Source organism: Cyprinodon tularosa, unplaced genomic scaffold (genome assembly GCF_016077235.1).
Source record: "Cyprinodon tularosa strain WSP-4 unplaced genomic scaffold, ASM1607723v1 ctg48, whole genome shotgun sequence".
Lineage (NCBI taxonomy): Eukaryota > Metazoa > Chordata > Actinopteri > Cyprinodontiformes > Cyprinodontidae > Cyprinodon > Cyprinodon tularosa.
In genome coordinates, this window is record NW_024039207.1 from 1,029,878 (window position 1) to 1,057,186 (window position 27,309).

General features: G+C 38.7%; 1 protein-coding gene across 9 annotated transcripts in view; it reads left to right on the forward strand.

Moving 5' to 3' along the window:
• LOC119794429 (dedicator of cytokinesis protein 9-like) overlaps positions 1-27,309 on the forward strand; it is an 83,848-nt gene that overhangs the window by 6,726 nt on the left and 49,813 nt on the right. For 3 of the 9 annotated variants that reach the window (XM_038301988.1, XM_038301991.1, XM_038301989.1), the window contains exons 2-4: positions 19,905-20,021; positions 24,217-24,306; positions 25,309-25,391. In XM_038301988.1, coding sequence (XP_038157916.1) covers positions 19,905-20,021; positions 24,217-24,306; positions 25,309-25,391 — 290 coding nt within the window. Of the gene's footprint in view, positions 1-7,347; positions 7,848-15,422; positions 15,658-19,904; positions 20,022-24,216; positions 24,307-25,308; positions 25,392-27,309 lie in introns of those variants that run through there. The other 6 variants (XM_038301983.1, XM_038301987.1, XM_038301985.1 and 3 more) reach the window with 5 other exon arrangements.

Here is a 27,309-nt window from a genome sequence, read left to right on the forward strand (position 1 = left end):
CTGTTGTCTATCTTCTTGTCTATCTTTTACACGTTTTGAGACTCCTTTTGTGGTTTTAGGATTATAATTAACTGTGTTACCGGCTGAATACTTTGGGGTAAGCGTGTCTGAACTGCAAGGTTCCTACTAAAAATGTCTTTTCATTCGATGTCTTTTTAAACTAAATTCTAATGTCCGCCACAAGGGCTGTGTTACTGCTGCAGAAATGGCCATCGCTGATTGGTCAGCTGCTGACGAGCGTCCAGGATGGACTGACAGGTGGCCTCACATCAGCTGCCTCTGTTGCATCCCTTCTTTCCTTCCCTTCTGTAGTGGAGCCACTGAAGGAATGAAGGAATGTCAGTAAAGGTACCGGTAGTTATCTTAGACGCATCCTCAGCCACTTCGACTAACAGATCTGTTGTCAACAGACGTCCCACAAACTGTTGTTGGCAAACTTAGAGTCCTGGCACAGACTCTTCATCAATCAGTGGGTCCCAGACTCAGAAAGGTTAAAGACCTCTGATGAAGAGAAAACTTTAAAGCTTTGATCCCTGTGTTTATAATTTATAATAAGACTGGGTTACTGTGAAGGGCTTCTGTTTGAGTTCAGTTGGATTTTCTTCCTTTGTTTTTACGAAATGGTAGTGCTGCAAAATGAGGCTAAACAGGCAATTCATGTTTATTACTCTCCGATGGGTCTGAATTAAAAAATAACCAAAGAGTAGTGGGTCATAGTATTTCAGATATTCAAACTTTAAGGCATAACCAGTTATTTGGTTAAGAGAATCAATAGATCTTCTCAAAGGACCTGATTGGTTTATAAATTATATTCACTCTGGTTATTTTTAACACAAGAAGCATTTTTGGTCCTAATTACAATGAACATATCTGAAATATGGCATACGTTTTTCTATAGATAACTCAGGCAGGGCTGCTTGTTAAACAACATGGAGGCTAAGCTATAAAGCCGACCCCTGTGGGTTTTAAAATGACTTCCAAATGTGAGAAATGTTGGCATTAAAGTTTCTGTTGGCTTTATTCCTCTCTTTGTCCTTATTAAGTACGTTTAATATCTTAAGTATCTTAAGATTCGTACCCTTTAAAAAAAAATATTCAGTGTTAATTTCTTTTTCCCTTATACATTCAGTATAAACTGCCCCTGAAACCTTGTATACAGTAGATAAATCCCTGCGGTTTGAACTAAAAGTCATCTCTACTCCAGAGGATTTGGTCTGATTAGACCATAAAAACCTGCCACAGATAATCTGTTGATTTGCAGATGCTTTAGTACTGCTGACCTACATCTGTGCTACGATAAAGACGTCGAGATGTGGGGCTCTCTCTGCTGGGCCTTATTGTTCTGAGTAGCTGCAGCTTCTGATGTTCTGTAGTTTTATCTAACCCTGCTAATTGTTTTTATGGAATCCCCATCATTGATATAAAATCATACATGATGAAACATTGGCTTGCAAAAGGATTCATACTGTTTGAAAGTCTGTCTTTGTGTGTATGAGGTGAATCTAAAGAGAAGTCTATTACTGGTTTTCTTCCAGCACCGCCCTGTTTTTAGCTCTGAATAACATCCCCACAACATGATGCTGCCACCACAGTATCTCATTCTCAAGATGCTTTTTTCATATTAGCATCTGCATCCTTTCTGTTGGGTCTAATTTATGATCCCCGCAGCATTATACTGCCACTATCGTGCTGAAATATGGTGGAGGTGTATTGAAGCTGATGTGCAGTGTTGGTTTTCTACAACATTGCTTTGCGCTGCATAAATTCAACTAAAATCAGTGAGGTTTGTGGTTGTGTGAAAAGTTTAAAAGGTGTAACAGTTTTTCGTTGTGCTATTTTTTTTCAAAACAGGCCAGTTTTGAATGGGAGAATTGGGCAGTGACCTTAAAAATTGCTTCAAGCCAGCTGACACCATTTCCAACAGCTCTGTGAGGCATGGTTAAAAATAGCCATTTAATATGAAAAACATTCCCTCGGGTGGCCAAGCTATGCGGTAATGAGTAAAACTGGAACACCTAAAGTAAGAGACCCACTTAATGATTGCCAAAGTTTTGTCTGGATAAAGTCCCTCTGCACAGGGATGATGTCCCAGCCCACCGGAATACAGGCAGGACCTTTAATATCTAAATCACAAGTGTGACCCAGATTCCGCTCTAATGATCATTGTCATTAACCCAATATCCTAATCGAACATAGCTGTAATTGAGATAAACCGTAAATATAAAAAGCAGCTTTCAAATCATGACTTCTTTACCAAAGGAAAAGATTTCCGAAGCCAAACTTAATCTTTGTGCAAGCTAATTGCCTTCTAAACTTTCCCACAGATCCCACCTTTGCCCTGTTTTTTTTTTTACCTGGATCATGAACGCTGACCTCAACTGTGTGAAGTCATGCCTGCAGTGCTTTACGTCGTTTTGGTTTCCTTTCTGAACTCTTGGACCAATCGTAGACGCTCTTTTGGAGTAGCCTGTCATAGAAATGGATTTGCAACTCTGCAATTAGGTGGAAGCCAAATATTTTTTTTTTTTTTTTAAGTACCTGAAGTTTTTTAGATTATTGCATGATGAGCTGCTTTTTGTGACAGACTTTGCCAATGGAAGTTTTTTATTTTATTATTATATTTTTCTTACAACTTTTCTGGTTCCCTCAGTACCTCTGGTAGTATTTTTTTTTTTTTATCTTTTTTTGTTTTACATGTATCTCAAATTACTTTTGGACTCTTGAGGATTATTTCTTTGTTCACAGTGGAATGATGTCTTGAATGTCGCTTGACGCTTTCAATTCATTCATCTAGAAATCCGATGATCCAGTTTGCTGGTTACCAGGAGAGAAGTCCTTGACTGACTGCATTGCGCCAAGTGTAAAGTTTGGTAGAGGGGGAATTATGATGTGGGGTTGTTTTTCATGAGCTGGGCTTGGCCTCTTAGGTCATGTGAAAGGAACTCTAAATGCTTCTGCATACCAAGACATTTTGGAAAATTCCATGCCCCAAACATTGGAGCCCCTTCCTCTTCCAACAGAACTGTCCACTGGAGCACAAAGAAAGTCCATGAAGACATGGACGGCAAAGTCTGGTGTGAATTTGACTGGCCTGCACAGATATCTGACCTCAAACTGATAGAACACCGTTAGGATGAATTAAAGCAGAGATTGAGAGTCCAAGATCACACACATTTCCTCTGGAAGAATCTTAAAAACCCCATAAACAAACTCCTTACCCTGCCCAGAAGAGCTGGATCTGTACTAGCTGCAATTGGTGAAACAACGTCATATTAAACCCTATAGAGCAGGAATGGGATGTCACTAATCTCATATATGAGTCAAAGCTACGGTGGCCATGAAGTGCAAACTGCAACTACAAATCTAAAAGTACAACTACATTAAGGAAATCGCAACTACATTAAGGAAAACACAATTACATTAACCTACCGGAAAAGGTAGGTACCAGTGGGAAACATGAGACATCGCTGATTGGACGCCGCCGCCGTTTGACCCTTGAACCGGAAGTCATTCTGCCTGCTGCGGCTTTTGAAAACATGGATATTGTCGGCGCCCCAAACATAGCTGCCGTTATCCAGGAATATTTTGAATCAGGACATACGTACGAGGTGATACTGGATATGCTCAAGACTAATCACGAAGTTTCAGTTAGTTTGCGTACACTGAAGACACACTTAAAAGGAGCTGGACTGTTCAGACGACGCAACTTCTGGTTCAAGGGTCAAACAGCGCCGTCGTCCAATCAGCGATGTCTCATGTTTCCCACTGGTACCTACCTTTTCCAGTAGGTTAATGTAATTGTGTTTTTCTTAATGTAGTTGTGCTTTGCTTTGTGTAGTTGCGATTTCCTTAATGTTGTTGCGCTGTTAGATTTGTAGTTGCAGTTTGCACTTCAGGGCCACCGTACAAAGCAGCTGAGTGAATACTTTTGGCAATATAGTGTATTAAATTGATGCGTGAAAGTACTACAGACAAGTGCAAATGCACAATAAACCATGAAATTAGCTGCAGAAACACGTGATGCAAAACATGAAAGCACAAAAAAACAAAGGCAAAAGAAAAATGCTGCAAACAAAAGGAAACGAGCTGCAAACAGTTGAAAATGTGCAGCAAACCGTGACCTGAGCTAAATGCAGATATGATGCAAAGTCCTAAACACACAAAATAAAGTTGTCTCAGAAAAAAGCTGCAAATATAAAATGCTGTAATCTAACTTGAATGTTAATAAAGAGTGTATGTAGTTTTTAACACTTAATACCCAAAATAGATAATCACCACTGAAAGCTTTGGTTTGGGTTTTACTGTATGCATTCAACTGAAAAGCTTTTATCATAATTGCTCACTGGCAAATTTTGCACAGACTTGCAGTCGGTCTGGCAGCGTCTTTTCATACTATAGTCTCTGTGGCAAAGGAGGAATTTTCTATTTGGACAAATGAGGTAAGGAGCAACAAAGTTTTTTTTTTTCTTTTTCCGGTGAGTCATCAGATTTCAGCACAGTTGCAGAGTTTTTAACAGACTGTTGGAGGCAGCAGCGATGCACGTCATCCGCCTTGGCAGCCCATGTTGCATTGTGGAGAAGCAATCATGCTGTAGGAATTCCAACATGTGTAGACAAAGTGATGTGCCTCTTTCACAGCAAAATAGAAAAAGTATGAGTACCTTTGACTGCAGGGAGGTTTTTGTACTTTAGTTAATTTTATGTCATCTTTAATATGGACAAGAATAGCTGATCTATTACTATTCAGTTTTAAATCATAAACCTGATTGTGTTTTTTATCATTTAAAACAATATAGTTCATATTTGTGAAGAGATTTGCATTTGATTTTCACTTTTTATATTTTAAGAGAGTCTTTTCCTCTTTATCTTTTCCTCTGCTTTGCACTTATGAGCAAATTCATGTTCATTACAAAATAGTAAAACCAAAATAAAGAAGAGGAGAAAGTTTGAATGGAATTTATTCTTTTGCCAGGTTACATAACTTACCTTCAACTTTTTTTCTTAGGATGGAAAAAAAAAAATTTACTTGATCACTTCAGTGAAGCTTTAGGGAAAGCATTCGTGTCCATATTATAATCAGACAAGAAAGCACAAAGAAAAATCCTTCCATATTTGAAAAATAAAAATGTTTTTGTTTAATTTAAAAACTGTATTTTTCTCTGAACGGTTCTTTTGAATTCTCTTAAAATAAGGTCCTGCTTCTGTACAATATCTTAACGGTTTACAAAGGTCAGTGTAAAAGGATGTTAGATGCATTACTGAGTGAACCCTGATTTAATTGTATAAATGCTTCCTCTTTGACATGGCATAATGCAGTATTGCTGAGGCTATTTATAAAGACTAAAAGCCCAGAGTGGAGGCAACACTGAGTTACTGCAGACGTTTAGTTTGCTTGAATCTTTATCCTTTATAGTTTATTAAGAAGCTGTGTGGGTTATGATGAACCATACATTTGTTATATATTTGGAGCTTATTTCAGAATTTCTGCCACAATTATAGGGGATTAGGATAAGGGTCTGAAACTAATATTTTGCTAACTGATTAATTTATATAATAATAACAAAGAGTGATCATTGAATTTATTTTTTATACAGAATTTTAACCAGGTGAAGCTAAAACCCTTCTATAATACAGTATAAGATAAAGTATATTTACAGACAAAAAGTAATATAATCTCAAATGCAGAATATGTAGCTTTCTTGCACATTTTTGCCAAGTAATTTTCTTTTAATGGAAGGCATTTTTCATGGCTGCTCAGTGGGGCAGTAGGTAGCATTGCTGCCTTGCAGCAAGAAGGTTGCGGGTTTGAGTTTGCATGTTCTCCCTGAGCATGTGTGGGTTCTCTCCGGGTACTCCGGCTTCCTCCCACAGTCCAACTGTTAGGTTAATTGGCTTCTCTAAATTCTCCTTAGCTGTGCGTGAATGGTTGTTTGCTCTGTGGGGCCCTGCAAGGACTGGCGACCTGTCCAGTGTGTACCCCGCCTCTCGCCCACAGACAGCTGGCACCCCTCGTGACCCCGCTTGGGATTAAGCGTGTCAGAAAGTGGATGGATGGCATTTTTCATACCCTGTACCCTTGATAGCTTTTTATGATAGCTTTCAAGTAATTACCGGTAATCACGATTAATCCATTAATCAGTCCTTCGCTGGATGTTGCCAAAATAGGGATATTGTTTGGACAGCTCAGTCCTATAAATCAGAGGACATTTTAGAAGCTAACTGCAGATTAATTTGTTAGAATGTTCCCAAACTGTTTTATTGTTCAAAATGCAAAGAAATGTAAAACCCTGCGTGACTTAGTAATGTCGTAGGACGCCTTTGCAGGGCTTGGTTAATTCGCTTCAAAGAGAAAGTAAACATAGCAAATTCCCATTTCCTTTTTTTTTTTAAAACCTTTGAAAGTCCGCATAAATTTTGAATTTCTGTTGAATGAAAACAAGGCTACTGACCGGCCAAGTCAAGTGTAAAACAAAAAGAAATTTCATTTGGAAACAGCTCACTGGACAATTTCATCTTTTAAAAGTGCAGCCTTGAAAAATAGTAAATGTACAGTTTTTAAATTTTTTTTTATAGAAATAATAAACATAGATTCTCTGTAGTCTGAAAAACGATGGTAATTGATTAAAGTAATTGTCTTATGTATGTAAAAGTATTTGAATTCCCTCACAGCAGTATTATCCATCCATCTACTTTTCCATCTAAAGCAGTGTCACAATAGTAAAGCCTTACATAAAATCTTAGCGATCTTGTTTTAACTGCTAAAAAAAGTAATGCAAATCACACAAACGTGGACTGCAGGCATAATAAATGTTTATCCACTCTATATCTCATAGATTTCTTCAAAGTTTGTGCCTGTTTTTCACATTAGAGACATTGCACAGATTAGCGACGTGGTTAATATCAATTGTTAACATCTGTTAGCCTGCAGAACAGACAAAAGAAGGGAAATAATTCCTTGAATGCCCTTGAGAGCATTGGCATGACATCAGCAGGATGACTACAACTCTTGTAATACCACTGTCAGTGGGAGAAAGAGGAAGGAGGGAAAGACGCAGGGAGAGAGAGTTAAACATTGTCTGCACCAGCTGATCTCTGTGGGGGTTAGTTTGTATGTGCGTCTTTGTTTTTAGCCGTCTGCTTATTCTGTATAGAAAGCATGCAGTCAGTGACTAAGCTTTTTGGCTAAAAGGAGGAGGGAGGCGGAGGAGTTAAGAAATGTAAGTGGCTGGCTTGAGTGAGTGATGGGCAAGGGTAAAAGGAGGAGAGAAAGCCGAGCAGGCAGGGAGGGAGGGAGGGAGTGTGAACGGTAGCATCACCCTCAGCAGAAAGAGTGAGGAAGGAAGAAGAGTCAAACAAGCTGACGCCCTGCTTCCAATGAATGAACTGAACGTGCTAACACCATCCCTCATCCGTCCCTGCTGAGCATCACACAGGAGGATTCAACTCGCCGAACCCGTCTCCTCAGCTTCACTCTGCTTTCTAAAATACAGAGGCTTTGTTTCACCTGGATAAGTCTGAATCTCCGTCCACTCGGGGAGATCTGCCCCTTTAGTGCACCTGTGAGAAGATTGGATCCAGATTTATGAAGGAGATAAAGTTTGGGGGGTATGGTTAGGGCTTCTGGTCCTGCTGAGATCTTTAGTGGAGAATCCTGATCACGGTGGAAGGGAGTGTATGTTTCCATCATGGGATGCACAACCAGCGTGGTTCTGTTGGAGGGGTTACGCTCAATCCTTGAGAGGAACTGTAGTTATGTCAAAGGTTCAGTGGATCTGGGCGCTCTGGAGGAGGAAGAGGAGACACACAGTCTTTGGGGATCTAATCCATGGATTCCCACCACTGCTCTGGTAAAAAGCACTTCTTCTATAACCTCAGATTTGATGTTTTAGCCAGCTCTGGGGACTTTGGCTTTCCTACTCACACATATTGCCCTCATAACATCTGATTTAATTCCCATGAACAGCCTTTTAGACCCAGTTTTCTTCTCTTTACTTCATCTATTTCCATACATTAAGTATTATAAAATGTTAGAAGTTCAATTTAGCTATATTTATTATTAAACTTCACCCTATCTCTCTTCATTTTTGCTCTAAAATATCTTGTTTATGTCCAAGAAGTAAATGGAAAATCATTTTTACATGGACGAAACGAAGAGCCTTAGCTGGCAGCTAAGAACAGGAAGTAATGGTACATTAAAATATAAACATTATACAGCTTTCCTGGTCCATGGTCGCCATTTCAGATGGTGCGTCAGAATTTACTGGAAGATGTGACTCCATCTTTGTATCAAAGGTTAAGGTTGCAGAAGTAAAAAGGCTGATTTATATATATTAGATGGCGTTGATGCTCCTCTGTGTGGTTTCTCTACAGCCTGATTTCTTTTTTTAAATTGCACACCTAGGGAAATGTGCGACTCCCAAGACAGGTCTGGATGGAAACACATGGTGGACACGTAAGAGTTCCTACTTGCTGGGGTTGCAAATATAAACATAGATGTAAAGATTTGGCTCATAATTATCACTACAATCAACAGATTCTCAAGAACTCTTAAATAAATTACTGTTAGTCTTGGATGACAAAAAAAAGGCTTCAAAAATATGTTTCCTATATTTTTTGTGGTATTATTCCCTCATTAGATGGATATTGTTAAGCTCAGTCAACGGCTTTGAATAATTATCAATTATTCAACTAAACCTAATCAGACTTTTAAACGTTTATTGGTCTGAACCATTTAAATGTGACAAAAAGAAAATTGTTTGAGGGCGTTGGTTACCTTTTTGACATCGCTCCTCCCTTGGAGCAGCGGTTTACTCTGCTTTTTACGTGGCAGCGTAATTTTTCTGTGGTCTAGAAATGATTACATATGTTAGTGACATCATCGCCCAGTAAAACAATCCTGTTTAGGGACTTTCTGGACCTGAAGTGAGCACCCATGAGCAGCGTGACGTCATCAGCACTAAGAAAACCCCCATCTCTCATAATAAGTTGAAGCAGATGTTTTTTTTCTTGCACAAACTCTTATTGTGTCCAAATGATTTCTATCCCTTTATTACTTAACTGGAACAGAAGTTTCCTTCTAACCTTTGTGATTAATGATTGGATTAAAGCTTTGCTCTCGCTGTGTGCAACAGGTTGAATTTTCTCTGCTCCAGGAGCAGCGCTGACACTTTCCTCAGGGAGCTTCTAGCAACAGTTACGTCAAACCCGCCCTTATGCAACCCTCTGTAGACTTACAGGGCTTCAACTCTTTCTATGTACGCAGACTTTAAGCTTTAGGCACACCTATTGGGAAGGGTGTAGGGAGCTCACATGTTCTAATTGATTCAAGCTGAATAAAAACAAAAAGACAACACCCCTTTTTCAATCCAACCGCCCTTTTTTTTCCCCTCTGTGAGAACTTCATCTTTTTGTAAAGTCCTCACACAGATGGCCATGTGAAGCGATGCCTTCTAACTCTACTCACGATCACGTTCCTAGACAAAACAACACTTGTGGTATCACTAACATGGTACCAGTGGTAGCTTCAGGAAGTTTGATGGTGTGAGAGTCACGATAATGAGGGTGGATGACCTCAGTGTGGACGGCATCTTGACAACAGGCTGATTATCATGCAGAGCCTGTGACACTGTCGCCGTATGACTTTTGGCTCTGTAGGCACCATACTGATGCAGCACAGCTCTTGCAGAGTCAGGAAGAAGCAAAGTCAGCCTCTATAAGGACCATATTAAATAAAATGACGTCTTTTCTCTCTTTTGTTTAATATCTCATTATTCAGAGATAAATAAAGCTACTCCAGCTATAGAAAAATGCTTTAAATCTGTTTTTTTAGCTTTGCAATGCAGGCTTGGACTGGGAATCTGTGATACTGGTGGGCCGGTCCTAATTTCAGCGTGCGAGGGCCGGCCCTCCTTAACACTTACTCTCCGGCCGTAGCACCTACCTGTGACAGTAAATTTTCTATTTCTTCAAACTGTAAAATCCTTGCAACAAACTAAATTATAATAAAACTAAAATGCTTTCTTTAAACCAGACTACGATGATGAATTTATGTTAGAATATTTCGCAAAAATATGTTGCGGTGCATGATGGGGTTTTGCTTACACATCGCTGAGCTTTCATGTATTCGTTCTTGAAGAACTGCTTGTCTGTCTCTATATTGTATTGTTTTATGTTGGTGTTTTTCCAACATTCAGGCTTACGTTGTAGACCTAGAATGTGTGAGTGATTGTCTGCCTGGCTTCATGCAAGTGTGGACGTTACGCAGCAGCAGTCACAGTTAGGGCTCGGTATTTTGGCCAAAGTCATGAATCGATTCGATTTGTATTCATACAGTTCTAAACCCATTCATTCCGATTCGATCTGTTTTTACAATAATGGAAATGGTTCAACTGTTTATTTTTTCCTCTCATATTAAACACCAAGTGCACACTTGTAAATCAGACTGTAGCGGCAGTCCAGCTCCTTTAGTTTCTTCTGTACCCCATGGAAAAACAGTCTAGCAACTAGTATTGAAACGCGAGCAATTCCAGATAATGTTCTTCAACTTGTGATGTTTATTAAAAGAAAACAAAAATAAGAGAACATCCACATTCGTATAAAATAAACTCGGTCAGAAACTGTGTTGCTTCCAGCATATCTGTTTTCCCCTCAGTCCTTACGTACAGTACGTAAAAGCAAACAAAAAAAAAACACGTATACAATTACAGCATGCAGGAAGCCCAAAAATATGCATTTCAAATTGCATTTCTATATTCTATGCCTTTAATATTAGAGTTTTTAAACTTAAATTATAATCTTAACATCAAACAAAATTATCAATCTTGTATTTTAAAACTATAAATGAAATTGTCTCAAATTGAGATGTATACAAAACTGTCTCAACAGTGCAAACTTGTTTGTGAAAAGTGAAAAAGTGAAGCCTCCCTCGAGCAAGCAGAGGTGATACAGCAGACATGTATGAACTGCATTATCTCCGCTGCACAAACCATATTTGCAGCATTGTCTGTAACAACTAAAGGTGTTTGCTGCTCAGCCCCCATTTGTTAATATCGTCAGTCAAACTTTTAGCTATATTTGCTGCTGTCTGGCTTGAATTTATCGTGGTGGTCTGTAGCACGAGATGCGAGGCGCCACTTATCATCAATGTAGAGGGAAGCTAGCCTCGTGAAACCATCCTGATCTCGCGAGCTTTCAAGGTTTCACTCCCAGAGCAGTCTGGCTACTCTCTGTTAAAGAAAATTTGGAGCCGTTCACCAAACAAACGTCCAATCAGCGTTGGCTTTGAGGCGGGTTGAGGTGTGACGCAACAAGAAGCGCGACAGTTCAGTCTAAAGAACATGGCGGCTTCAGCCGATGAAACTAGCGTTAGTGTGGCTATCTAGCAAGTTTTATCGGAATTACAGAGTATTTCTTCACTGAAAGAAGAGCAAAACACTGCTCTGGAGGCTTTTCCTCAGAGGAAAAGATGTTTTTGCTCTTCTCCCAACGGGTTTCGGCAAGAGTTAGCCTGGCTCGTGGTTGTGTTTTCGTCGTCGCTCTGTTAGTACGTCATATGCTTCGTTGATCTGATTGGTTTATTTGGCCCGTCTATCACCAATATAGGCCAATCAGCTAACCAGTATTGTCGCCCCTTCCCAAAATTACTTCAAAGGAAGGTTTCCAGATGGATATGCGGAGCAAATCCATCTGGCGGAGTCAGGTTAGAGGGAAGCCACCTTAATGTCACATATCCAGCACATTATCTTTAGCCGTTTTAAATCCAAAATGGTGCCAGACATCAGACTTCAGTTGGGACAGCTTGCTGAGCGGTGTGTTATTTAGGTCGGCATTTGAATGTGAACATCACCTGCGTCACTATAAAACTGTTCGATCTCATTCCCTAAACATCGATTTTGCAGAAATGTAAAGGACTCGATCCAAAATCGATTAAATCTTTTTTTTTTTTAACCCAGCCCTAGTCACTGTCGCTTCTTTGTTAATAGCCAAAGCCAGTAAAACCGCATTATAGAAGTCTCTGTGATTGTTGTCATGTGATGCTTGAAGATAGATCGGTTAATCCACAATGCCAAACACGTTTGACTGTGCTTCTATTTCTTTTGTTAAAGGGGGGGTGGGGCTGGGAGGTAGATGGAAAAAATGCCAGGGCCGAAAATCATTCCCAGTCCGACCCTGTTGCAATGTCATTATTGGTCAGAAATGTTAAAACAACTGAACAGCCAAAGAAACAAGTATTACATTTCACAAACAAAAAGGCTTACAAATATATTGAGTCTTTTGAAGGGGTGGCAGTAGGAAACAGAAGCTTGAGGACATGCCTCTGAGTGTTGTTTTCTTTATGAAATGGAGCCGCCATGGCTTCTTTTTTTGTCCTTCCTTTGCACCGAAGTCCCAAGAGCTTTACCAGATAGTTGCAAAGTATAAAAAGGAAAAATAAATTAACAGATTTTAGGAGAAAACTAGCGATTATGGTCAATGCAAAAGTATTTCATGCAAATTTGCCACATCATTTCTGGGTCTAACTCTAAACCTCCAATTCTAATATAGGTGATAAAATCTGTTTTTCTTTTAAGGAATCTTCCACCTCACTCCAGCCCATGGCACTGCTAGCCAGGCTGGTTATACCTCTGAACTTCCGTCCTTTCTCCTGCTTTATTTCCCCGATGTGGTTTTTCTGAATGGTGCACTTCAGCCTGTGAAGCCTTTGAAGCCAGTACTGTTAAAACAACTTATGCAAATGATCCGAGAACCCTGCAGTGCGGAAAGTACAACTCACACTCGAGCACACGCTCACCCACTTTGTGTTCAACTTTCTTAGCAGCGATGGTGCTGAAACTGCAGCAGAGGAACAGCAGCCTTTGAAGTCATCCTGACCCCCTTCAGCTTGTCATCCAACCTTCCCTCTCTCTCCGTTTGGGCTACTAACTTTACTACCAATGGAGACAATTGGCTGAGTTATTAATCTTTCTCTTTGAGTCAAATATTCCAAACATTGCCCTGATGGGGAGCTGTTTAAAATATGTTTTTGCCTGAATACTATTAGTCATTACCTTAAACCACGCACTGATAGAAACAGCTAAACAGAGGCTATGTCTCTGCTAGAAGATAAAAAGAAAGCAACTGTCTACAGACAGAGACGCAGTATTTTACAACCAGCATGGGTAAAATCTTCCGGAGTTCTTGAGCTAAAATAAGAGAGCGTGTGTTTCACCTTGGAGCAGGGGAAAAAGGAAGTGACCCTGCTGTGGAAGTCTGATCTGGTTGTTTTAGCAGAGGAAAATCAGCGAGTCAAATAACCGTACTATCACTGTTAAGGTATTTTGGGGCTTTTGGGACCTTTGCAGTTTCTGTCTTAAAGTAAAACCAAATCTTAAAGGGTAATCTGTCTGAATATATATCTATTTTAATGTGATAAATGTTTTGCAAGGCACTCAACTGAATTCACATCCACAGCCAGTAATTAATGTCTTCAGTTTTTCTAAGTAACTTGTTTAAGTCTTTACACATACCTAATTGATATAAAGAAACGAAACCATTAAAGTAAAAGCCACCCTTTAATTTGACATATATCAAGTAAGAAAAATAAAATAGTCAACCTGGCAGTATAGTTGTGCACATTTTGAAAACAATATAGTTCAATTCAAAGATACTTTATTAATCCCAAATGAAAAATGTGATATATATATATATATATATATATATATATATATATATATATATATATATATATATATATATATATATATATATATCTATATAAGTGTTAAAGAAAGCATTTCTTCTTTTGTTGTAGAAAACTTAAAGCACCTTACCTACCTTAAAAATCTTCAAATCTATGAGATTGTATTAAAATCTCTTTTCCACAGTGCTCTTGAAGTGATCTCTTAGCTATTTATACAGATTTATTTCCTAGAATTAGGCTCGACCATTACATAACTTCACATTTTCTTCTGCTGAAGCCATTTTGTTCTTAATTTGGCTGCAGGAAATATAGATATTGCAGCTTTGCGTACTGTAGGGCTGAAAAAATGATTGGATTAATCATCATTAATAGATTATTGACATAATTGTCAACTAGTTTAGTAATCGATTAATCGTTAATTGGAGTATAGAGACTCTAAAACATGTCTTTAGCTGACAGAACAACCTGCTTAGAGCAGGAGTTGCACCAAGATTGTAAAAAAAAAAACTTTGCACTTAAGATAAAAAAGAAAAAGAAATGTCTCTCTCAGTATGCTCTATCCAGAACTCCTCAAGTGGAAAAGTTTGAGTTTCACCTGGTTTAATTTCCTAAAGTCTTCTTTAAAGAATCTATGGCTATCCGACTATTAATCAATTAATAGAAGAAAGAATCGACAGATTAAGCGATTTGTAAAATAATTGTTAGTTGCAGCCCTAGCGTACTGATCCACACCGATATTGACCTAGTTGGATATTAGCATACTTCTATTACTTATTTTGTCGTATGGAATGTTAAAAAAAGGTTTGCTCAAGTGATGTTACTCAAACAGAGAACAATAGCAGACAGCCTTAGGTATGAGAACAACTGATGCATTTATTATGATCCGATGCACTGCATAAACTTTAAACAGAAGCAGATGGAAGCAGAGTGTTTCTATCAGACGGCTATGATATGATATTTGGCTAATATGGGACCCATTTATCATATCGGCATTAGATCGGGACATTCATAGCTTTTAATCTTCACTAAAACATGACTAAAGCATGCCGTACTTCTTATTTAGGCATTTTATTTTGTGTCGGAACTCAAATTTTGGATGTTGGTATGAGAAATTATCTTGGATTGAATCAATAACAGAAGATTTAGGACCTTTTTTTCAGAGCAGATATGAAAATGAGGTTGTTTTATTGGTGTGACTGGTATCGATGTTTTGATGTAGTGACCTGTAATGTGGGTTAACCTTCATTGTTTACACCAACAGGCTCATGTGTTGGCTTTTATTTCTAAGAAAAATAGGCCAAATTATCAGCCTCCCTTTGGTTTAGTTGGGTTTTTGTACTGATATACTGTATTTATACTAATGTGACCATGAAAGTGCCGCAGCATCTCTTGTCTGTTTGTTTAAAAAAAGGATCTCCTTCTTTCAGCTTATGTTTTTGTAAATGAACAGTCCTTGTAATGAATCTCGTATAGTTTACCATCTGATATTATGTCCTGAGAGGATGTCCTTCTATTTTATCACGACTGTAGATAAATAGGCAGGTGGGGCTGGAACATTATGACATGTTCTCTGGATATTTAGTTTTTAATGAGGGAGGGGTTGCTGTATGGTCCTCTCTTTCTTATACTTTGCACATTCTTACAGCTGTACAGCTGTGAGGGTGGGAGGAGTCCTTCGTTTCTGATGAGAGACAGAGCAGAGGAGAGAAAGGGAGGAGGAGGCTGGGCCCACGGTTGAGTAAAAAGAGGGAATCTCACTGGACGTCATCAAAGCTCTTGAAACTTTCGGAGACAGAAGGGCAGCTTTCTGAAATGCAATCTCCCACCTGGTGATAAGGTAGACGCTGTCAGGACTGACCGCCATGCAGGGTCGGACAGTCAAAGCCCCTAAAAGGGAGATGGTGATAGAGAGTCCCCAGCAGTACAAAAGTTTAGCCGAGATTGAGGCAGAGGTTGAAGGAGTACCACAGGTGCCAGTGGTAAGTATACTCCTATTCTGCTTTTTGTTGGGTCCCTCTGAACCAGCTTTAGAGGTCTGTTAAAGGGGCTGACAGGATGATGGGAAGTAGCAGCTTGAGTGAATGCTTCTCAAGAGAGCTGATCTTTTTTTGGAAATGGAGCACTTGTTGCTTCTTTTGTTCTTTAACCCTTTTTAGATGCCAGACTTCAACAGTCCTGCAGCTAGAAGGAAACGTTTCTTTAAATTTCTATTCTTCAATTACAAATGGATATTTTAGCTTTGCCTTAGAGTTGATTACCAGCAGGTCACCCTGGTAAGCCATTGAGTTCACAGCTGCTTGTCCGACTGGCCCATGTCCCGTTAGAAACTGGAACTTATAATGTGATGCTTATCAGACCATCTTTCCCATCCAGAGGGCTGAGAAAAATGGAGGGGATCTCTGCATTGCATCACTGGGAAAATGGCCTGAATAAATCAAAACTTAAATCTACAGCCAGACATGTGTTTAATTGGCCTCATGTGTTGAATCTAGTCCAAAGGTCTAAACCAAATAAAATGAATCAGTCCCGTTTCTAAGAGCAACATAACTCAGTTATTATGTAGTTCCATGTTTTGATCTTTTTCCTGATAAACTGTTCTTATTAACCTTTGTTTGGCGATAATGGTTGGAGCAGTTGGATCCCCTCATAGTTTCTAGAACACTTGCCTCTAGAAAATTTTCCCCTCCTAGATAGACGTACTTCCACATTCGGGTATCAAACAGCCTTTCCATTTTTCAGTTTGAAGGTTGCTGGTTATATGTGTCACGATTTGGTTTTGGATTGTTGACCCAAAAGCAGAGGCAGGAAGGCAGAGGTGAATTTCTTTGAGATTTAATGAAAGGGAAACTGAAAACAGAGGCAGGTTGTCCAAAAATCCAATAAAGAAAACACAAAGACCAAAAACAAACAGGAAACCAGGAATCCAAAAAATCAAACATGAAAACAAGTCAAAACGAACCAGAAACCATGGTAACATCAGGGGGATCACTATCAAAACCAGGAAGGCTCAGAGAGACAGAGTTGGAGGAAGTATGACAAAGTTAGACGAGGACCCAGCAAAGAGGAACTGAAGAGAGAGGGCTTTTAAAGGAGACTGAGACAAAGAGGGGGCTAATGAGCAGATTGGGAACAGATGAGCACAGAGCAGAAACAAAACAGGAGCTAGGGAAAAAGGAGAACACAAGAGGGCAGCAGAGGGCAACAAATGAAAGACCTGGGACACTAGAAATAACTAGAAAACACAACAAAATAATAATTAAACCACTAAGACTATAAAACAAGGAGCAAAGTAAAACTAAACACTCAAAAGAAAACAGGACCAAGACTGAAACAGTAACTGAGAGAAACCCAAAAAACACAATAAACTAAGAATTAAACCATAAAAAAACTATAAAACAAAGAGCAAAGCAAAACTGAAAATCAAAAGAAAAACATCACAGAAACAGAAACCTAACAATATGAACCTCAGTTATTATCCTGTAGGTGACTCAACTGGTCGGTAAAACTTATAAAACCACAGTAAGTTCCAACCTCTTGTTTTTTCCCATGATGCATCACTCTGTATGGTTTTTGTAATATTATATATGGTATGATAAATCTGGAACAGGTGGCGGTGTTGTTCTGCGCGTCCCAATCAAATTTGTGATGATACTGATGATATAGTGTGTCGTGGTCCATGATACTATTGCAGAAATGTGAAGATTTCTTTTGTAGCGAACCAATCAGTTACCTGACAGGAAAGCTTCTAAGGTCAGTAATAGATGACCAGGCGAATGCGTTCCAATAGCATCCGTTAGAGGGAGGTCCACCCAAACATTACAACACAATTGTCGCAAATGTAAATGTTGCTTTCTATCAAAAACAAAGATTAGCTTCTTACACTCCTTCATTGCTCTTCTATGCACTGGTCATCAGCAAAACAAGGCTGCAGCTTTCAGACTTGTCAAAATAATCTTTTATCTACCCGACATATGCACATTGGAAATGTTGCAGCAATTAGCTGCACTTTACCCCATATAATGCTATTAGGTGTGGGGAAAAAATCGATATGGTGATATATTGCAATTTCTGGCCGGCCAAAATGATATTGATCTTTCAGCTCTTAATATCGATTTTAAAAAGCTAACATTTTTACATATAACACTTGGTGGAAATAAGCTACTTTTGCGCCATTGTTCCGGTAGATGGCGCCATGGATTCCTTTTACTGTGCAGCGCTGCAGTATTTCTGTTGTAGATGCAGATGTGGACTGACTCAAAGCTGCAGAAATAACTGATCAATATCTTCTGATGAACATATACAGCACGGGCCTTTTTATGTCTGCATATAATTTTGCTATTATCTGGATAGCATATTGCAATGTATCGTGATTATATTGTGTTATGACCCAAATATCGTGATGTGTATCACCCTTTTCAATATGCTACATCACACTTGCGCCCTGTCTGCATTGGTACACACTTACCTGCACTTCGACATGACAGACTTGAAAGCCTATTTCAGCTTTGAATTGTCATGTCTGGATCCTTTCATTAAATAAAAAAGAAAATAATAAAGCAATATTATGACGCCACAGCAAAACTTATTTTCTGGCTTTTAGTTTGGCACTTTTTATCTCAGTAATAAAAGCTGTTGGGGGCACGCCAAAACTGGCACTTATACTTCATAAATGTGGCAGTACTTGTCTTTTTACAAAATATTTTCAATGTTTAGACCCTTATAGGCTGCTCTAAATGATGGTAGACTTATTTATGTTCTTTCATAAACAGGAAAGAATAATAAATAAAAAAGTTGATTTAGAAGTTAAAGAATGTTTTAAGTTGCAATAATCCTTATGGACTGTAAGTGCTGCATCTTAATCGGAAAAGAAAACTGGTTTAATTGATTTTCTTTCAGCGGATTTAGATATGATGATGATATATATTATTTTAGTCACAACCTTCTAATTCAAAACACGGAACAAAAAAGTCCACGAGTGTAGAGAAATTAAAAGCATTAAACATCGTGGTGCATTTAAGGTATATCTTTTGCAGGCTGAACGTTATGAGTAATCTACGGAAGAGGTTTAGGGCCACTAAAAAAATAAAAAAAAACAGATTTTGACATTTTATTTCAGTTTAATATGGGGAAAAAAATTCAGAATTCTAAGACTAAAGTCAGATTTCGGACTTTTTCCCCATATTAAGCTGAAATAATATTTAAAATCAGTTAACTTTTTTTTTTTTTTTTTTACAGTGGCCCTAATCCTCTTCCTTAGTCAACAATATCAGTTTCTGTTAAACCTGTTTTTTAAATGTTTTTCACTGACATTTGATGGTGCATACATTTTTGAACACATGTAAATATGCAAAAAAACACCTTTCCATAGGCCTGATTCCTAAATCCCTAAATCCCAGTTGTTTAGTTTTTTTTTTTTTTTTTAAGGCAGATCAATCTCAGGGGTTTTCCTGTGGAATGCAACAGCTGAGGTCTGCACTGTCAAGGGAGTAAAATGTCAAACTCTGCTATCTTGCTTACTGTCAAGCATCAGCTCTTAGGCAGCTCTCTATGCTTCAATGGTAGAATTAGTTTTTTTATTTTAATGTGTATAAAGTCACAAGCTACTTTATAAGCACATTTTATTTTAGAAGTTTAATAATCCTTAAATAATCTTAAACATGCCCTTGAAGTTGTGCTTTGAGTACAAATTCTGTACATCTGATGCTTTGATTTTTAATAAGGACCAAAATCTCAGAGGAATGTTTCTGATGGTTTGATTTATGCATCGATAAAGGGGCCCTCATAGGGTGCTAACAAGGTGTAACCAGTAACACAGCTGGTTAATGTAACTGTGTCTGTGGTGCATACTGGTATAAAAATGGTGCCATAGCCGCAGAGGCTACTTATGTCGCTCAGGCACTGAACGTGAGCTTGTGACACTGTGACTGGTACAAATATTCACACAGTCTCTCACTTGCTCCCCTATCCCTTCCGTCATCCCGCATCTCCTACTCTGGTAGCCCATATTCAACGCCATCTCTGTGCCAGTTCCTGCGTCTGGAGCTTTCAGGAAAAGGACAATAGCGACTTGCTGTCCCCTCGCTGTGAATACCACACATTTGCCATTGTGAGCGAGCCCAGAACGTATGAAACGGCCCCGTTGTTGAACAGGCTCACTTCCTTTATGATGAATTAAACAAAAGCTGAGAAGCTTGGCTTGATGTTTTATTTTTTTTTGTCCTTGCAGGTAAAACCAAAGATCATAGAGCCTCTGGACTATGAGAATGTGATTCTTCAGAGGAAGACCCAGATCATGAGTGATGTTCTGCGGGACATGTTACAGTTCCCTACGGATGACATCCAGGTAGGTAATGGGTTAAGTTATTGATTTATATTTATATTTACCTTTGAGGGGGGCGGCATAGTGGAACAGTGGGTAGCACCTTTGCCTTGCAGCAAAAAGGTTCTAGGTTTGATTCCCAGCTCGGTGTCTTTCTGCATGGAGTTTGCACGTTCTCCCCGTGCATGCATGGGTTTTCTCCAGGTACTCCTGCTTCCTTCCACAGCCCAAAAACATGATTATTAGGCTGACTGGGTTCTCTAAATATTCCTTAGGTGTGAGTGTGTGCATCAATGGTTGTGTGTCTTTGTGTGGCTCTGTTTTGCCCGGCGACAGACTGGCAACCTGTCCTGGGTGTACCCCCGCCTCTCACCCGTAGACTGCCAGAGATGGGCACCAGCACCCCCGCGACCCTGACATGGATGGATGGTTTTACCTCAAAGTTTTAGTTTTTTTCTGTTTTTTTTTTTTTTTTTTATAAATGAGTCATATTCAATGGATGGATTTATGGATGGATACAAGAAAAGAAATGGTAGAACCTACAGAAATACCAGTTTTCTATGTAAAAAAAATCAGCTGGAAATATTGGACATATCCTATTCTAGAAAAATCCTGGAATCACGCATCCCATCCCGACCATTATTGAGGATTCTGTCAGTGAGATGCATGTTGAGAATTCCCTATGGATCCTGAGCTGGTTGAGGAAAAGCTGAAGCACATGGATTAAAAACCTCAGGTTGTCAAAACTCATGGCCAGAGAAGGGTCTGATGTGACGAGTTCACCATCATCTTTTATACATGCTTATTTTATTCTATTTTACTTACTGTAACTGTTATTTATATTCAGGTTGAGTAGGTTTTGCATACTTTACAGAGGGAGTTCAGCTTTTTGAGGCTGTTTATACACACTGTTGTTGATGAAAACAGGCTGAGAGACGATTTCGCTTAAAAGAAAACAGGATTATATTTGCTCATGAGCTGAAATACACTGAGTCAAAGTGCAGTGTTTTGACAGGACCCTCCGGCCCGCTACTCCCACATTGTTTCGCAATCTCTAGAAGGTTGGTTCTCATTGAAAGGCCTTCTGCGGTATGTTCTTTATTAGTATCCGTGTGTGCACTCATCTGTATGCAAGTGTACATTGTTTGACCCAGTCCGTCCAACTATCCTGCCCAACACATGTTTCACATCACTGGGTGGAGAGAGGCGAAGCACTGAGATAGCCAGACTAACGGGTGTGGTAAGCACAAGTGCTGTGAAAACAGACTCCAACACTGATAAACATTGATTTAAAGAGTAGGAGCTAACAGTAGATGAAAGTCCCGAGTGAAGTCACTGATCTCAATGTTTTTGGGTTAGTTAAGGGAGGATTTTTTCTTTTATCTAATCAAGTTTGATTACCCCAAATATTTCTGTACAAACACATAATGGTACAAACGTTTCTTTTAAAAAGTTTCCTGTTGCCCCTTTGCCTCCGACATGCTGACTCCCATTAGCTTCACAACACGCTGAAAGTAATGATGTTAATTGGGGAGCAGTAAATGTTTCTTAGAGCTTACAGGAAACAGCTTTGGTCAGAGAGGCAGCAGGCAGGTGGAAAGGTATTTCTGTAATTCGTGCATTTGCACACCTAAAGCACGTGTGAAGCATAATAAAACCAAACTGTTGGTTACTCAAACCCTAAAAAATGCCAATATAAGGGGTTTCTAAGTAGCTCCCTGAATGGTAGTTATTTATTAGTTATTTTAGTCCCCTAGCTTGATAAATGTGTTTAATAAAAAGTCTGTCTATTTTTTAGTAAATATTATTTCTAAATTAGAAGTATACTGTATGAGAAAGAATATGTACAATTAAAACATATTTTTCCTATAATGAGAATATGAATGCAGATTCTAGGTTAGAAATGGCTGCTAGAAGGTGAACCTTCGCCCAAATTTAATCTTTTTGAGCCTTAATAGTAATCTGCCTCTTGTTTTGTAGAGACTAACTTTTGCAACAGGTGCATAAAGATGCAGAACGGGCTTATCAAAAGCAGAAGGACCAACATATGTTGATCTTTCTATCTGTACCGCTAAGGCTGCTATCAATTCCCCAGTCGATTTTTGCCTTCTTTGACTTATTCCTAATTTAGCAGAGCCGAATGAGATGTTCGCCTAGAAGTTTTTCTTACCCGCTAAAAACAACTAGGTGTTGGGTTATTTCCAGCCCAGCTGCTGGGTTATTATAGCACCAGCCCAGCAGTAGTCGACTCGACCCAACAAGATGGGGTGGTCCCATATAACGCAACAAAGGGGTTGTAATGTTCTACCCAAATTATGGGTTGAATTAACCCCAAAAATGGAAAAATTCAACAAAACACATTTGTTATTGCCTATATCCAAATATTTATTTATTTTTTCCTAACTTTATAATTTGTTATTTCTTCCATCCAAATACTGGTTGAAATTAACCACAGTTTTCATTTGTTTCACCAGTTACGTACATTTGTTTAGTAATCTTTATAAATGCTTGGTAAAATTGTCCAATACCCTAGTTATCTCTAACATATTACAGTACAATCATTATGAAAATAAATTGCAATAGACTAGATCTAGATCTAGAACAAAATACAAGCTAGATTTGATCATCTGCAGCAAACTGCTGTGGATGTTCTACCAGTCTGTGGTTGCCAGCGTCCTTTTTTACACTGTGGCGTGCTGGGGGGGCAGCACATCTAAGAAGGACACCTCCAGGCTGGATAAACTGATCAGGCGGGCCGGCTCTGTGGTCGGCATGAAACTGGACTCACTGGTGACGGTAGCAGAGAGGAGGACACTGGACAAACTGCTGGACATTATTGACAATGTCAGTCATCCCCTGCACACCGTCATCAGCAACCAGAGGAGCCTGTTCAGTGGGAGGCTGCTCCTTCCCAAATGTAGGACCAACAGACTCAGGAACTCCTTTGTCCCTCATGCCATCAGGCTCTATAACTCCTCTCTGGGGGGAGTAGGAAATAGAGTTAAGAGAACAGAAGTGAAGGAGTTGTAGATACTCGCTGTGGTTTTTATAATCTGGACACTCTTTTTTTCTCAACCATTCAAGTGCAATACACTACATAACTGTTAATTTAAGTCATTGTTTTTGCTATAGCCCTCTGTATTTATTTGTCTATCCTCATCCCCCAATACATCTTCCTACACCTTATTTAATTGATTTTATTTTTCTATTGTATATACTGTGTCTAAACATCCTCTATTTTTCTTGTATGTGCAATTTTTCCTGCTACTGGAAATACAATTTCCCGAAGGGAGTAATCCCAAGGGATTAATAAAGTCAAGTCTAAGTCTAAGTCTCTGATCATGCATTATATTTTATTATTATATTTATATAATAAACATGATACTGAAATCTTTACAAGTCACCAAAGTGAAATTGATTAATCTTTAATACCCACAATATGAAAAGGAAGCAAGTTAATTACAGAACGATTTCATTAATGTCATTAAAACTATGTATAACGTATAACAACTGAGAAGAACAACAGGCATAGTGTCAAATGCATAGCAGGCTGCAAGTATTCTATTACCAGTTAAGACTCATCTTGAATTTCATAGAATGCACTCTGCAGAAATCCTCACACATGTTAACACTGCTTTAGGTATTCATTAGTAAAATAGAAAATGCTTAAGGCAAACGTTGATGGCTAAAGCAGTGTGTCGTGGTCCAAATGCTATCCAGCAGTGGTGACAGAGCCTAAGACGAAAGTAAGCTGCTCCATGAGGGGCCCCACTCTCCACATAACCTTCAGCTGAATAAATCAAAAAGTTGCTTCGTTTTTAGCTAAAAAAGATAATTTTCAAACCATAAAATTAGATTAAGCTATGCTATGTTATTAAAGGGACATTTCTATAGCATTTATTTAACTTCTGTTGTGAAGTAATATGTATAAAATGCATGCTTCTTAGTGTTTTGGGGTTTTCTTTGTTTGTTTATTAAGAAATCAAGAAAGAAAATCTGTTGCACCCTGGTTTTCCTTATATAAGATGACTAAAACAGGTATAAAAATAAATACCCAGTCTGGCCTGGAAAAGCTTTGGCAAAACCAAAGACAGATTAGTTCACTTAATTCACCTTTGGGGTTCAACATACTTTAATTTGGGCTTGAAATTTTGTAAAATCACCAACAGAATTGATGTTTTGTTTTTTTTCATGCTCACCTTCTGTCCTCTCCCTTCAGATCTCCACCCTGCGGCGCCAGGGACGCACTCTGCTCTCCACCGTGCCAGAGACCGCTGAGAAAGAAGCTTCCTCTCTGTTTGTCCAAGAGGTAATACCAATACATACATGGATGCTTGCCCACTTTGACCATTTTCTATCCCTCCATGCTTGCCAAAGGCTAGGCTTTGACTGAATCCCTGCAATGTCTTTTTGATTGATGCGCTGCCATGTTTGATCTACTTTTAGAAAAACGCAGTTTGCTTTCCATTTAAATAGAGTACCTAGAATTCATACCTGTCAGGCCTCAAGCGGATACTGGTCCTCTTGATTAGAGATTAGTGATTTGATTTGCTTTTACATGTAAAACCAGTTGAATTGCAGAGGGATTTACTGAGAAATGCAAATTCTGATCATCCATTTGATTTTAAGGAGAAAGAAAACTCATCTGGTGCACATTTGAAATGTCCCCGTTGGCCTTTATGTGAACTTTTATTTATGTTCTCCACCCTCCAATTTCCTGACAGTAAGTGTGCAGTGGATTACCCAGAGATGGACTCCGTACTTTATTGGTACTTGACCCTCGTGTTGCTTGAGAGAAACGTAGTGCTCAGGACAGTCGTGATGGACCTCAGTAAAAAGTCCCCCATTGCCTTAGCTGGGCGTTACATCATAACTGCATCTGGAACAGCTGGGGTTACTTATACAGATGTTTTTTTATTATTTATTTTTCCACTTATGGTGACCTTTTGTCTTGGACATTATGTGTTTTTTTTGGTGGGAGGAGGGAATTCACAGAGTGAGATAAGGGATATTACTGTTAGTTTAATCTGCACGATGCTTTGAAATAGTGTTTACTGCAATAATTTTTTGTTAAACGTATTTTTCCCCAATTTTAACACTAAAGATAACTTATGTCCACATCAAAGATGTAATTACCCTGTCTTAGTTATAACAGCCCTATAAAAGCAAAAGCATTGTTGAATTTGCAATAAAAAGCAGCTGAGTGTTAGATTAATGTCGTATTTATCTGATATTGATTTAACCGTAACTGAAGCCGCTTCAGCTGGAACTTGATCTGCTCTCCTCTAACCTCCATTTCTCCCTTTCTCAGTGCATTCAAACGTACAAGTCGGACTGGCATGTGGTCAACTACAAGTATGAAGAGTACTCTGGAGACTTTCGCCAGCTTCCACAGTAAGTGTATGTGTAATTCTGATCTGCTAAGCGAGGCTGCAGGACTCTGCGTCTGAAGCTTTAAATATGCAGACAGAAATTAGGAAACAGGAAGTCCTTGCAGCAGACTGGCCATTATGGGGTTTGCAAATTTCAGGAAGGTCAGATTAAAGCAACAGTTTAGTTGCACTATGCAAATTGCAACAGGCTTTGTTGTTTTTATCTCCAGACTTGTCCTGGCCTCTACTAGCTCTATTTCAGATGTTTCTCTATCTTCTAATTGTCAGTAATTTAACTGGTATTTATGGAATTATAAGATCTATAAATAGATGTACTCCCTCACTAATGTTCCCTCTAAAGCATTTAGAGAATCTCATTGTGTTTCATGACCCTGCCCTTTGTTTGCCGCCGTGTGAATGAGGTACACTGAACTCTAGAAATAAGGATACCTGCCATGGAGGCCCTAGAACAACAATAGAGGACTTCCTGTGTTTTTCATACCCAGATATGGAGCACTATTTTAGGACCAATGTTGACTAATAGCATTTAAACAAAAGGAAAATTCCACAATGGTCTGCGTGTGCTTGGTCAAAGTGCTTTCTTTGAGCGTAGGAATGAACTTGGTAGATGTTTAAATCATGGAAGAGCAAAAGACAGACGCTGGCCTTGGTTCGGAGTCTGTTTAGACAAGTAGTTCCTCAGGGAAAGTTGGGTTGTTTATAGGTGTGTTGTTTGAGTTGAAAGGTAGAATAATCAATGGAACCTATTAGTGCTGTTAACCTGAACAATTTTATATTAGAACCAATGAATCCGGTGCATTTTGGAGAAAATTTATGTGTCTTCACAGATTTCTTTTTTTTTTTTTTTGCAATTAGACATCTGATAAGTGTGGCATGGATTTGTATTCCACCCCCTCTGAATGTATACTTAAGAGCTGCACCTCTTCTGGAATATGTGTCTTCTGGTTTTTTACATCTACTGACAAAGATTTTGTCTGTAGCTCAGTCAGACTGGATGGGAAGTGGCTGTGAACATAAACATGAACTAGTATGTTATGATCTAAAAGGTACTAGATGTATAAATAATTTTTCAATGCGCTGCACATTGCTTCAATGTCAGCAATAGTTTTCAGTTGCAGCAACTAACCTGAAACAAAAAACTGTCTCCCTTCCTTTAAATGTATTTTCCTGTTTTGCTTTTGTCTCAGAATTAAAAGATGTATGCCTTCAAACATATTGAAATAACAGAAGAAAAAAAATCAGATTCAATTTAAAAAAGTTGCTTTGGAATTCTGCATTTTTTTTATGAGTGGAGAAAGCTGTCAAACTAGTGCTGAAACAATTAACCGGATTAATCGATTATTAAAATAATCGTCAACTAATTCAGTAATCAATGAATCGCTAACTGGAGTATAGAGACTCCAAAACATGCGTTTAGCTGACAAAGCAACCCACTTAGAGCAGTAATTTTACCAAAATTGTGGAAAAATATATAAATATTTTGCACTCAAGATGAAAAAAACAACTATTTTTCTCCTGTCAACATGCTCTATTCAGAACTCAACAAGTCGAAAAGTTTTAGTTTCTGTGTGAAATCTTCTTTAAGGGCTGTTTTACGATTCGATTATTAATCGATTAATTAAAAATATTATCAACAGATTAATCGATCATCAAAATAATCGTTAGCTGCAGCCCTATATCAAACCAAGCTGGCTCTCCGTGGCAAAGCTTTTTTTCCCCCTCAACCTCGTAACCACCCTTAGCTGCCACAGCGACTATCCAGCGCTTGTTATAACTGCAGATAAATATTTTGCATCGCTATTGAACGAAATTTCCATCAAAGGCCGTGGGTGGTAACAGGTGTTTTTTTGGATTTGCATGCACTTCCAAGTTGACTTATTTATTGTTAAAGCAGAGTAAAAATAATTACTAAAAAAAGT